The following is a 15,353-nucleotide window of genomic DNA, read 5'->3' on the forward strand; positions in this document are numbered from 1 at the left end:
ATACTAAAAATATTATTCAAATTATTTTACTGAGTAATGCTTGTAGATGCCTAATATTTATCAACAAGAAAGTGATATTGCAGTAAATAAAAACAAATACAGTACAATAATATTACACTTAAAATGTTACTGTTTGTTAAACAGAATGAGAGAGTCTAAGAAAATTTGCTTTAACTTCTTTCAGCCTTATTTCCTTTATTCCTAGTAAAGGTTACTAATTTTTTAGGAGGGAGCTTCCTGTATCAGGGATATCTCATGAGAAATAGAGTAATTCAACTCCAATGGCAAGAAATAAATATTTTTCATACTATGCAATTTCTGTGACAAAAAAAAAAAAAATCTGAATCTTCTGGCATTTCCTACAGATTGTTTACTACCTGAGAATTTATTCTGATATAAGCCTTTTTATAATTAGCTTTCAATACTTAATGTTTCTCCTCACTGTCTATAAAATACTAACTATTAAATAGTTATTAAATTCTAATAACTTCATTTTAGTTTACACAGAACAACTGCCCCCTTAGAATAACATAGATGCACTTCTAAAGGAGGAGATCATGAAACTACATTCATCACATACAACATTTTGTTACAGTATCTGGAAATATTTTGAACTTTGTGTTGGTTTTTTTGGATTCTCTGATGATTTGTGGAACCCAAACAGGAATTCAACATGGCAGAAAGACCAGACCATTATCTGAGATTTCAGGGAACAGATTCATTGCTATTCACTTAAACCTGTAAGAGCAGAAATATCAGCTATTAAGTAATTCAACCTTACCTGTGCAATATGTACTTTACCTATCCAATAAGAACAAAAATATTTCCTTCTTAACAAATTTTCTTTTTGCATATTTTTTCTCTCACTCACAATCTTACTCAGTTGTACAGTAAAATCTAGAAGGGCAGGAGCAATGTAAAGGGAAGGTGTGAAATTTTAGAAAGAAAAGCCCTGGACTAACAGAAGGTAAAAGAACCTCAAAAAGTTTAAGGTTTAGGGTCACTTTCTTACAAAATATTATCCTTAAAATGACACATTTCTGTCCCTTTATATTTGTAAACAACATATGCTCCTTAGCAAGGATTTTTCATGTTCTTCTTTGTGAGACTAAGACCTCAAGTCACAAATAAGTTATGCATCAATGCTCAATGTTCCTTAAAAATGCAAGAGTCAGCTGACCAGAATGAAGAATCTGCCTTCTAATGGTAAATATCCAGCCTCTAATTGCTAACTGACAGGTGAAATGTACCAAACAGAAAGAAAAAATAGAAGTCATTATAAATTTCTAGCTATTCTGAAAAGTAATGGATTTTCAGCTTCCCTTGTATTAGCAGTTATCAGTGAATTCTATCACTGCATATATCTGTATTAATACAGCTTACTGACAATATTGACACTATATTTTTAAAATACTTAGGTCTACAAAATAGTTCTGCAATAACATGCCAACCAATTTAACTATTACTATCTTTAGTTTAACTCTACATGACATTTTAAATCACCATCCTAGAAAAACTGGAATACTGAAAGCTCAGAGGTCTGAAATAACTGGATATTTTCCCCATTTTATGGAGAACACATGAAAGATGATACTTAAGCACATACTGAATAGGCATCACTAGGCAAAATTTACAATAAAATGAAAATATCTGCCTTACTGAATATTTTAACACACACTTCAAAACATAAATATAAAGAACTATGCTTAACTGATCATACTGGGTTATCCCTGATGCCATTCAGTTGATATACAGGCAGTGTTATCTTCAGACATAAAATGGAAGCTAAAGGAAATGTCAATTAGGCAAAAATAAAGATGAAACATTGTAACAGCCTTTTCAAAAGAAAATACAAACATAGAAAGAAAAAGGTAATTTCCCTTTATTTAATATGAAGAAACGTCAATTTGCCATTTGAAGCTAAGGAACAGCATAATCTAATATCCTATACTAAACTGGCCTCTGGGAAAATTAATTATTAATATTAGCCTCAGAATGACCACAGTTGAACAAGAACTTTGTTTTCCACTAGTATGAATAGATACCTTATATTTTAATATTTTAAGAGAAGAGTAGTAAGTGGTAGAGATAAGTAGTACTGGAAAATCCCCATGGCAAATAAAACTTGTCCTAATAGCAGCTGAATAAACGATCATGTTATTCCTAAAGAGGAAAAAAAAAAGCACCAGAGCTTCCAGTTCTATCATTAATGTAACAACTATTAAGTTAATGTAATACTTTGTGTATATGTGTAGTCTACTGCATGTTTATTTAATACAGTAACATGAAAAAGCTACAATTCAAATATGTATTTCCTGCACATTGTGACCACTAACTCCTCTGGTAACAGCACTACCTTGAGCATACATCAGGAATATATAAAGATAGCATGGTCTTAGGGAGACAGAATGATGTGGAGATTTACAGTAAACAAAAATGTATGCAGACCTTTCTTATATCACACTCTGGCCATCCAAATCACACACCTATTACTCTAATTACAAGCCTTGTGCAGCTATGGCAAAGCTCAATCTGTGATGCCTAGTTTGCTTTGAATATAGCCTTGGGTGAATTTCAAATGAAGCACACAAGGGGAAGCAGTATCAACCAGCAGAACAATTGCACAGTGTCCACAAGGAAAAAACTATATTTCTCTTCCTTTTAAATTCTTTTGTTACCAAGCATTCAATATTCAATAGCTTAGAGAAACAGATAAGAGATTAGAAGAAAGTTCAATTTTTGTTCAGAAGCAACTCTTCACCATAGCTCACAGGCACTTCCATTACAATATATTTCGAATTCAATACTCACTCTAATTTATTATAATGAGTTTAAAGTATACAATATTCATGGGCTTAGATACTCATGTTTCCTGGGTTTTTTTTTCCTTTAATGCTTTCAGATTAGATTCATAAAGGCTCACTAAAGAAAAAAACAATCACTCTGCTCAAATAAGATCTCAGACAACCAGAAGTACTAATTCAGAACTGATCCACATTTAATTGTAAATGTACTTCTCTAGGATCAAACCACACTTACCAATGTAACAGCAGGAAAAAAAGAGGTGGGAATCTCTTAAAAATCTATTCTTAAAAGCTGAAACCTGGTATATAATACTCTAAAAACTATTCCTAAATGGCAAGCTTAGTGAAATCCAGCAGTGATCAGCTGCCTCTCCTATATGACAACAGTTGGAGTGACCCATATTAGTTATTTTAGGGCTGGAAACACCTCATTTTGAATGAAAACTTGGACAAATAATTTCCTGGTGCATTTGAAGGCACTGACACATCTGTCTTTGCCAATATTATGGTCTGAAATGCAGTTTTAATAGCCACTAATGAAAGAAGGATCATGGCAGACCAAATGTCCCAGCAGCACCTATGGAGTGCTGGCATTAATATGCTGAGAGGTGAGCAGCACCACTGCTCTGGAAACAGCGCTTCCTTTATTTGTTTAGTAACAGCTGGGAGTCCCAAGAGCAGCTCTCTGAACTCAGTTTTTTCTGGAAAGAGCTGGTAGACGGATCCTTATTTACCCACAACAGAACTATGAGAAGGAGGGTTTTTGTAATCTTGAAAATGGTTCTTTCATTAGTACACTTATGACCAATAGAATGAATAAAAAACAATAATGTGTATAAAACTGGCAATGCTTTAATTGCACAGCATATTTATAATCTAATAAAGTCAGTGGAAATACTCATTTTGGTGAAAAACCCTCACAAGTTAAATGGCAACACAGAAAGTTGCATAAGGCATGCCCATATTAAAAAATAAAAGCTCAACACATGGTAATGTGCCAATCAAGTTCAAAGTTTGATTAAAAATTATTTTATAGATATGGCAGAGTAAATTTTAGTGGATTTTTTAAAAACTAACAATATATCTTATATAAAGTGGCCTGCAGAAAGTAACAGTTCTTCATCAAAGTTTCCATTTGTTTTTGTCTTTAACAGAATAGAAACATTTCTAACATTTATATTGGAAAAAATTATTTGAAACATCATTTTATATAAAGAGACATCTTCTTATAAAAAAGGATCAAAACTATGATTATTCACTACATTTACAGAGTGTTTCCACTGTAGCACTGACTATAATTCTCTCAAAGACTTATTCATTGAAGCATGATCAACAGATATTACTAACACAGTAGTACATACTTTTTCATTCAGTTATAAATAAATTTTCTATGAAAGAAAGCTATAGAAATAGAATCTCAGATCATTGTTTTATACATGTAATTCTGAAGGAATCATAAAAAGATAATTAATAATGGCAAATTAATCCTTGCAATAAACCTCAGAGACTTGAGGTGGTTTACCACCAAAATGTTGTCTTTCTTTGTAAGTCATACACCAGCAGAGAAAATTACCGAAACTGCAATGAAGGTCTCAGGCATTGCAACTGGCCAGGAGGAAATGCAATATTCAGAGAAACAAGTGCCCAAGCTGCTGCAGAACAGAACCAAAGCTGTCATTCCAGGGAGCACAGGGTTGTGTGGAGCCTCCCAAGGGCACATACAGAGAAGTGTTGAGCTACTGTCTTTCATGGGATTTAAGTAGAGAAATCAAGCAGACAGGTTGTTCCTCCTTCTTAGGAAGGAGACCTGTTCCATTTTGGAGCTAAACTGTCACTCTCCTGCTCCCAGGAGGCTCCAATCCCTCCTCAAACACACAGAACTGAGCAGCACCTTTGCTAAAGTGAAAAGGATCACTTTTCATCCTTTTCATGGTAGCTGAACTACCATGGTAGTTGTTCCAAGTAGAAACAGAAGATTTACAGGAAATAAACTACCTACTTAACTATTTATTATAGTTCTTAAATTCATGGTTCTGAAAGGGTTCTGACACTCTTTTTCCAAAATTCTATACATTGGCAGTTACCAGACGGGAGAGGAAAAAAAGTTCTCATAGCAGAGCAGATCGGCTAAACTAGATTAGTATCAAGGAAGCAAGTATGTTGTTCCTAGCAATTTATATGTAATTAAATTGAATTATACAATCTAATGAAAACTGTAGAAATCCTGAATTAGTATCCACAGAGTCAGGATTTCATAACATGAAAGTAAGCCAGATTTAACACAACACAGGTGTTTTCACAGCTACAAAACCAAGGCAAACAGAAGAAGTAGCAATATGACTAAAAATGGAAAAACTAGACCAGAGAACATGATTTTCTTGCCAACCAACACATCTTTAATTCAGAATACAGGAGACCTCCAGAAGATAAATTCATTGCCTGAAAGGAAAATTTGACATTGAATGCAGGGACTTTGGTCCCCGTTTCCTCACACTCATAATGCATCTGTTGCAAAAAAGTCAACCTGATCTTGCAGAAGACATCCTTGCACATCCAATAAAGTCCAACAGAAATTGCAGCTTCCCTCCTATAGCCCCCAAGACAGCTTTGAAAACTAAACATAAATTATGGACAAATTAATTCACCACATGCAAATCAAGTACTGGAAAAGAAGGCCACTCCCAAATGCTTATTAAGCCAACTCAAATTATCACATCTCCATCCTTATCTTCTGTTTCTAATTAACAGAAAAATTGAACTATCTAAACAATAGCATATGGTAAAAATGAAAGCAAGAAACAATTCTTCAACCTCATGTTAATTAAATGGAGATGAAGTGACTACATTCTTCTGTGCATGTTCAACTACTCTTTTCATTTTTTTAATAACATCTTTTCATGCAGCTTTTTTTCCCCATGAATGTGAAGTCATTTCTGTTCTTTAAAGAGAGAGAGCAAAGAACAAGTGATATCTGGATGCTAGAGAAAATGCAAATGTAGATCAAATAATAGTTCAATAATCACTTACATGCCCATGGAAGCATTTTCACCTACTGATATAGTTAAAACATAAAAAAAGTGGAAAACAAACAGCACATTAGTTGTGGCACTGTCCGAACTACTGAAAGGGTAAGTTAAAGTGTAATTCAGACAATAATTTCCAAAATCCAACACAAATTTGGGTAGAATTTTAAAATATAAAAGCTAAGTGTAGCTACTGCAGTTACAACAAAAGAGCAGCATAAAAAATAATGCAAATAAAGTGATGAGTAGCCCTAATTTCCCTTAGCAGGTAGCCAATTATGCATGGTACTAAATTAGTCACCTAAAATACTACAAATATTTATGTGGGATTCTGAAAAAAAATCCTTAAATCAAAGAACTTAAATTGAATACTACAAAAAGACAACAGCATGAAGCAAACCAATTTCATTTTACTGCAATCTGTGTAATAGAAACTATTTCTAACTATACATTACTGATCTTTAAGCAGTAGTAATCAAGGCCTACGGACCTTTAAACAAATGAAAAGATTAAGGTTTTTTTAACCACTGCTTAGTCCATTGCCTCTAGTTAATTTTCTCACCTCTTTTTTACCTGAGAACCACTTTCAGTAGATGAACTTTCTGACAAAAAAAGAACAAGTTTAATTTCTTTCAGAAAATCACTGTTCTTTTTACAGAGTGCTAAAGCTTCTTCCTGCTATGAATTAAATTGTTCCATTCCCACTTACCTCCTGTCAGCATAAAACTTACACATGACCAATCTGTCCTACCTGACCTAAAATGGAGGCAGCAAAGGCTCCCAAATTCCTTGTACAGACCATGCAGCCAGATGGCTGCACTTCCAGTGCTTGGGAAATTTCCGTGGGCTTCTGAGTTAGAACACCCAAGAACTTTCTCATGGACCATAACACAGCTTGATTTTTCCCTTTTTTTTTTGCTCCTGTAGCAGACAGGGGTTCTGGACTGATGCACCTCCAGCCACTCCCCAGGGTGTCCACAAATCTTGGATCAGTGCTCAAAGAGGGAACAGACCTAGAAAAATTCTATGTATGCTAAGCCTACCAAATTACAGTTTAGCCATTGGTCAAACACATTTTAGAACTTCATGAACTTCTTTCCCAGAGTAAGCATTTGTAATCAACCTGTGTTAGCAACTAAAAATAAAGCCAACCAACACAAGTTCCTTTATCATTATTGCAAAAATCACTAAACTTGGTTGGTTGTTTGCTGATTCTGAAATTTTCATTATGTTTACCTATTGAATTTAGAAGAATTAACTCATAAATAAAGTAAGCAGATGCTATAGCTAGCCACATAAAACAATAAAGAATGTTGTATACCGAAGAAAATAAGACTGGTAAACTAATACTGGAAATGCATATTTTGATTTATACACCTGTGTGTTTCATAAAAGTAGGAAGTTCTCCTCAACACATGGTTTGCTTGTTTGGTTACATTAAAACTATTTTTATTCAGAATAGGTTTCCTAAAAATTTTGGCTTTTCCTTTAGGAAAGTGCTAGCTCTCTATGATAACCTTCTCTGACAATCTGTGATAATCAACAAATTTCATTAATATTTTAGAAGTCAAAAAGTAAACAAGGGGGAAGAAGTTCTTATCTCTTTGTATTACAGCAGGTGTAACCCAGACTGTGTGCATTGGCACGTCTATGGCACTAACAAAACATGTCAGATTTCATCTCTTTTTCCTGACTTGGGAACTATATGACACATTTGTATTCAGATTTTCAACTGAAAATTATGAAAAACTGAAATCTTCATATGGTAAGACAATACTCCACATATCTTCTCTCAGAAACACATTCTCTAGATCACTATTAGCTTTGTAAACAAATTTTAGGAATAGCAGTTCCTATTCACCTGCAGAGGAGGTGAGCAGAACAAATTTCTAGAGGTACAGTGAAGCCACAATGTCATCTACAGCTACTAGAAAATTCTATTTCACACATCTGTGCAGGAATACCCTTTTCCCAGTGCTAAAAAAAAAATTATAAAGCTATTTATAATTTAGGCAGCATGCTACCATTTAATAAATAAATATTGCAAATTTTTTTCAATAATTGCAATAACGAACTTCAGTTATCCAGCTACTATTCTTATATTTGCTTTAATTAACTAAGAACAGAAGAGCTTAAACAGGCACTTCGAATTTAACATTGATCTGAATGTTATTAAGCACTAGAGCATTTATGAGGCTAGCGTAAATCACTAATGCTGTTACTTGCTCTGATTTTTATGCCATTATATCCTTGACAAACAGAGCCAAGCTGAAACACATTCTGTCATGATAGAATGCTTACAATCCCTTTCTTGGATTTCCCTAAGGGGGTATTACATAGTTTTAGATCATGAGTTCAGGTTTTTTTCTCTCAGTGTTTTTTATAGATCATGATCTTGCAGAATTGTTTTGATTAACTCAATGTGCAGGATTGCAACTGAACCATTCACTGCTGATGAAAATCTAAGAGAAATGCCACTCAGGTCTCTGATAAGAGCATTCACCAGAAATGTGTTAAATCCCAAATGAACTGATTATGTAAATGAGATGTCACACAGTTCACCTACAGATGTTCCACAAAGTGTAAGACATCAACATCAGAAATGAAAACTTGTTCTCCATAATTTTTCTGTGAAATAGATCATCATTATGTTTACATCTCATATTTCAGCCACAGCAATAAGCATATTGTGCTATTCTGAGAGAACAAAACAGGTGGAAACTAATTCCATCCTCTTTGATACAAATGGAGTATAAACAGCAATGGCAGAGTCAAACTGGAGAAGAAACAAGAAAAAGGAATGGTATGAACAGAAATAAGAAACTCAAACAGCATAATGCTCCATAATCTTCCATACTTCAGAAAAAGCAGTTCAGGAAATTAATATTTTAATATACAGAATTTTAGTTCTTAATGCTTAAGGTATTCATTTAATACCTTAACTTCTCTGTTGGCCCAGCAAGTATCTGTAAATTTCAGACACGACATAAGCCTCACAGACTGCTTCTTACTATGATTCATTCTCACTGTATGAATCAGGCTCTTTATAATGCATATCATTAAGGTGAAAAATAATTTTTAACTTCTACTAATAGCACCAAACTATAGACATCAAATAATGTGGTACTTATTTGTTACCCAAATGAGTATTTTTGAATTAGACAAGTAATAATGACCAATTCATCAGAAAAAGTATATATTTTTAAATCATAAGGTTCACTTCTGTGATAGTAAACACCATACACCTTTGAACACTTTGCATTTCTACTGAACAAAGGTACAAGAGTGAGAAAAAAAATCTTCCTTACCTATGTATACAATTTTTAGATTCAAGATAGGCCATTCCAGAGGCAGCATCTAATGAAAATTTCACCAACTGTTTGGTTTTCAGCTCATCCTTCTTTTTTCTTAGGAATGACAGGAAATCACCTCCTAGAAAATCAGACAGATGGACAGTGAGACAGACTGATAGGATATACACATTTATCTCTCATTAGGCATACAAGACCAAACAAAATGCACGTTATTAGCTGTTCTCATCCCAAGTTTGAGGCTAGTCCAAGAACAAGGAAAGAACTCATCTTTCAAAAATACATTTTCCCTTAAATATTAGGTGCTTGAAGGTGAAAATTGCACAGCATGCTTTTGATACACCTAGTCTTCACTAGCATACATTAAATACAGACTCACAAACTGCTGACAAAAATAACTGATAATCTGTGATGCACATTCTTCTCTAGTCACAGAATTACTAATTGTGAATAAAGAGGTTAGGTCCTGTTAGCTACATGAAAGTAATTACATTTTAACTGATCATTTGCAGTGATGCTTCTCTAATTCTACACGGATGTGTTGGAGGAGTAACAAAGTGGTTTTCCTCTTAGGCAATGTTAACTGGACATTTCACCAGGGCAGTGGAAGGTGAACAGTTATTACTCTGCCCTCAGAGGGGCAAAGCCACTGTCCTCTCATGTGAGAACTGGAAGGGGTCAGGGTGGAGAGTTTCCAAAAAGAAAACTGTGTTAGTAAAAAGTATTCTGAAAAACTGATTTAGGACAAAGGTAAGCTGGAAGAATATTATACAAACACTGCAAAACCATGTTCCAACTGACATAAATGTATTAAAAGACTTTTCCAAAATACATTTTATTGTTCCAGGCAAAGACCAAAAAATCACAGCAGACCTTTTCATATCACACAATTATTTGATAGAGAGTAGCCAGTCATTGCCCCAGTATTTGTTTCTGTTCATTTAGGACTGAACTGACTATTAGGATTTGTTCTTACAAGCTGTTACACAATTTTATCTACTGCCTTTTCTTAGAAATAGGAAATGATGGTATTATATGAAAAGTTTCATATGTGATTTCTTTTAAGAGGCTATCTATATTTATATTTCATGGTGTAAGAAAGAAAGTAAGACTATATTAAAGAAAAAAGTCAGATGTTATGAAGCCTTCAGACATTACATTGGCGCTGCCCTTTACTCCCAGACTGGGTAACACATAGATGGGAGAGCAAGACGTGACTGGATAGCCTTGACTCTAAATTTTTAAAATAATACATGTTATAAATTTGTTCCCAATATGTTCAAGCAATCACACCAATATCACAATTTTCAACACTCTGTTTCTAAATTATATTAAAAGCTGCTCAGTTCCTAACATCAGAATATGTCAAACTCACAAAGCACAAGCCTGTTACTTGCCAATGCAATTCATTACCATCAGGAAGTGATTTAGACTTGCTGATTTTCAGTGTGGCATGCATTGTATGAAATTCTAGGGTTTCCAGCAAAAACAGCACCATATGTCGAGCCGTACACAGTGTACTAGATGCCTATCACAAAATTTTAATTACATTACTTTAATCTCAGTAGATTAAATTACTAGATTTCATCAGAAGATGAAAACTCAGGGTTTTCATCTTCTGTTTTGCTGTACCTGTCCTTGCATAGAAATGGCAAAAATGTCTTCTACATATTCTAAATATTTGTCCTTGCATAGAAATGGCAAAAACGTCTTCTAAATATTCTGTTTAATATTAATTTAAAAGCAGTGTTAGTAGCAGACAAAATAAAAGAGCCAAGTAACACTCATCTCATTCTGTACAATATATGTAATGTTTACGCTGAATCTGATTATCCTCATCATTGTGATACTAACATAGGCTTAAGTGTCTGTCCTTTAATTAACAGTTACTCCTCAGTAAATTCTGACCTCTTCTGTGGTCAATGTTCCAACTATTCATCTTCACAGCAAAACATCCACATGAATATCTCCAAGGCTGAATTAAGAGTATTTCTCTACAAACTCCTCAGTGCAGAGCAGTGGTTATCTTTATGTACTTTTAAAAATAAATTTTAATATGAAAAGCCCTAATTTAGCATTTGTAGCACATAGTGTCACAGCATTATTTCCTATGTAATAGCTGTTGATAAAAATGAAATAAACAGACCAATGAGACTAGGGAGACTATATAATAGTAAGCAATGTTTTCTCTTTAATGTGGAATTTCCATTGGATTCTGCACAGCTACCTGTGATTCCAGTTAATGGCCCACAACATCACTAGAAAATGAGGTATGCTCTAACAGCACTAAGAATTATTAAAAAAATTAGACCATTTTTTATATATATTATCACCTAGCAGAGACGGCTTGCCTGTTTTGGGTTTACAGGAAAATATATAACAGTACTGGAATCCCTTCCTGGTAAAACAGAATTATTCTACTAAGTAGAGGACAAAATATAGTTCATAAGCAGAAGCTCCATGAAAGCAGCCTGTTATAACCAGGTTTCTGAACACAGTCCTTCATGTATTTTGCTCTGGATGGGAACTATTTCTCATTACATGCTGGAATTCTGAGAGTGTGAAAACACCACGCATCAGCAATTCCTAATATTGGCTGTGCTTTACAGCATAAACTTCTTATTGTACAATAAGTGGCATATCATGGTAATAAAACAGTTCACTCCTCTGCATACAAAAAAGCAAGCTGTTGCTTTGGAAGAGAAAAAAACCCTGTGGTCTATGAGAAGAAACCAAAAATGCAAGACACAACAATGAAAAATGTTAAATATGTTTACAAAGTATTAAGTTGTGGCAATCTCTTATTTGACTGGCATTTATAATCAACTATGACCACATATTTCAGCGTTTTCCTGAGATAGTGTCCACAGTGACACCTACTTACCTGCTCTAGGCACTCTTGGCATTGTTCTGACAACAATTCTGACTCTGAACACAACTAAAATATGTTTTGAAATGAAGATGGGAAATCTCCCACTGAATTGGTATATACATGTTTATATATACATGTTTATATATTGCATCTCTATCTGGTATCCTAATAATATTATAAAAAAATTATACAAATATTAATATGTCTTAATACAATACCACTTATTATGAACAATAGGAAGTTATATGTATTCTTATTCACATATAAATTTTAATAAAGTGGGGTAATTTCCTTTGTTAAACAGCCTTTTTAACTATGTTTGTTTAAAGAGGTTGCTTAATTCTTCTTGCATTTATACACACATTCATCATGCAGATGCATCTTGCTTGTGGCCACACATCCTAAAGGTCACCTAACCCAGGGGAGATTTAGAACTCATATTCCTAATTGCTTTACAGGCCATTGCAATATTATTGAAATTACCTTTATCTGCACCTGTAAGTGTTTATAAATTTGAGAATTTAAATGGTCAGTATTCCAAGTAGCCTTAAAGCAATTTAGAATTTCCTTTATTGTCCAGTATCTTAATCCCATATACACGGCATCAAAAACATAAGCCCAAATGGAGTTACTTAAAACTATGAATTTAAAATAGTAAACATGTATCTCTAGGGAATTCTAGGAGATATGTTTTTTAAGTATGTAATAAGTGATTTGACAACCTATTTAAAGTACAAGGGTTTAAAAATGCTAAACACATTTTCAGTAAAGTACTGCACCTTCACATTTCAATTAATGCATCACTTGTGTGCAATGCATTACTTTAACATTTTTTTTGGTTTTTTATTTTATATATGTAGTACCAGAAATACTACGTATTTTATATATGTAGTAACTTTCTTACAGTACAGAAATTGTAAATAAACCCAAGGTTTACTTTTCTAACTGCATACAGAGTACTATTGTGAAATTCAGTTAAAACTTTATTTTTCCTGCAAAGCAAAGCAAATTAAAGTTGTTATAACCATGCAAAGTGCTGCCAATGTAGTATTAACAATGGCAGTACTGAAGTATGAGTAGAAATATCTGTATGTGAAAACAAAAGATGAAGAAAGAAAAAACAATTAAACTAATAGTGTGCACTGAGACCCAAGGACAGGAGCAACAGCAGCAACGAAGTAAACACAGAGAAAATGTGGCTTGTACCAGAACTGTGCTGTGGATGGCTTTCTAGCAGACACTTGTTGTGAGATCAGAACAGAGATGACTCATGAGCACAAAATAACTGCACTGTGATAAAATGAAGATGAGAAGAAGGTTACAACACATTTATATGTGCTATTTCACTTCCTTTCAACTGGATGACAGACCACAGACATATGATTATCAAAATAAAGGAAATATTGACTATGCTCAGCATCCTGCTTTAGATTTCAGGAGGATCAAATAAGGTAGAGCATGAACCCAATATCCCATGTGACATAAGTGCCTGTCCAAAACAGAGTCTGTCATCACCTGTCAAGAAGACATCAGAAATCATAGCAAGACATCAACAGCTAGCACCCCTTGTCTTCTGTGCTGCCAAAACAACACTACCGAGACTACCTGGACTCTTTATGTTTTAGTATTGTGGCTGTAAGGATACCCACTGTGAGTGTAGAGATAAAACCTACTTCAGAAGCTACCTGAAAGGAAGACCTCCCCAGGAGGTCTTCCATTCTTCAATAAATAATTCCTGTAAACTGATTATGCTCAATAATCCATAATCAAAGGTGTCAAAAAGTATTGCAGAGACACGATAGCTGATATGAAACAGAATGTACCTGAAGAACAGAGGATTTTTTTTTAATCTAAAGAAAAACAATTAACAATTAAACATTTTTTAAACAAAGACACATTCAATACCTACTATAGCAAAAACTGCTCTAGGCAAAGTAAAGAGAAAAAAAATGAATAACAACAAATAAAAAGAAAGAAGTTGAATACAGAAGTTTTTGCAACTACCAAAATACTTCACATTTTTCATGTTTGGTTGTTTTTATTCAGTTTAATAAATGGAATTTCTAGTTTAATCTACTTGCTGATTTGATTTTGTACAATATTGATACAAAATATAGTAATATCAAAGCCTAGAACATGTGAAGAGATCAAAATCCAAATATAGTCTGAAATGCTACTATAAAAGGAGACCAGAAATTTGGTCCTGTTTTACTAAACAGTAGCTCTGAGACAAAAGGAATTTTTAATCACCACCACCTACAAAGGAATCTGACCTTAATAATCTGGAATCCATGAAGGAAAGAGGGAGGAAGAGACCCATATGCCCTACAGAGGTATGAGCAAGGCAAGGAAGAAGAAACAGGGTCTGTACATATCTGTGTGTGTACTGCACGAGGGCTGGTGAGGAGAGGGAAAAGTTGGACACATGGAGAGAAGGAATCTGTGGGAGGTGTCTGGCTCTTTGAGTGAAAGCAGGAGATGGCACAGGCAGAAACACAGCCAGTTGCAGAGACACAGAGACAAATCAAAATGGAAGCTGGAAACTTAAGAGGATAAAGTGAGAGAGAAAACCTAGAGAAGCAGACAGGAATCTGTGTGAAGAGAAACTGTAGGGTAGACAGAAGGTGGCTTCATCAACGACTAATAATGAGAAGATAACTTATTTGACTAGAGAAAAAAAGAGAACAGAGTAGAAACAAAGCCAAACAGTCACTATCACTGCAGTTTATCTCTAATTGGAATTTGATGGATCCTCCTTTTTTTTGTTGTTGTATTAATTTTGGACAGCGTGCAGTAAAGACTCAGGATGTGACTGCAAGATAGGACTCAGATCTGAAATCTGTTCACAAAAGACAGCTACAGAGGACGTACAACCAATACAAACAATGGGTGTGATAATGCAAAACTTTATTAAAGTTAAAGGGACTCTCTAAAGAGAAGCAATTAGGATAAAAACATGAATGTCTCTATAGAGATCTCACTGCCTTCAAAAGTAGGAAATAGGAAAAAAAATACTGAAGTAGAAAACACAGCAGCTGAATCACACAATGTGAAAGTAAAAGTTCAGGTATTTCCTAGCATCAAACAGCATTCCAGGCCTGGGCATGAAATCAGTGGCACCTCAGAGACAGGAGGTCTAATCAAAGGCTCAAGTAAGCTACAATATACATTGTCTTCAGCTGCTCTTAGCATCTGCTCTCCTTTATCCAAGAAGAGAATTAATATAGCAAAAAGCTCAAGATAATAGGGATGTTGTATTTCATATTAATAAATAAATTATACACATCTCAGTCTCAGAACTGAGTTTTTAGTTATAAATGGGTTTACTGGTTCCAGTGCAAGT

General features: G+C 34.2%; 1 protein-coding gene across 5 annotated transcripts in view; it reads right to left on the minus strand.

Moving 5' to 3' along the window:
* The window catches only part of FER (FER tyrosine kinase), a 164,506-nt gene that overhangs the window by 28,402 nt on the left and 120,751 nt on the right, over positions 1-15,353 (minus strand). For all 5 annotated transcript variants that reach the window (XM_071448684.1, XM_071448689.1, XM_071448687.1 and 2 more), the window contains one exon: positions 9,136-9,259. In XM_071448684.1, the coding sequence (XP_071304785.1) occupies positions 9,136-9,259 (124 nt within the window). The remainder of the gene's footprint in view (positions 1-9,135; positions 9,260-15,353) is intronic.

The sequence above is a fragment of the Agelaius tricolor genome, unplaced genomic scaffold (assembly GCF_023055355.1).
Source record: "Agelaius tricolor isolate 1412-34295 unplaced genomic scaffold, bAgeTri1.0.p SCAF_27, whole genome shotgun sequence".
Lineage (NCBI taxonomy): Eukaryota > Metazoa > Chordata > Aves > Passeriformes > Icteridae > Agelaius > Agelaius tricolor.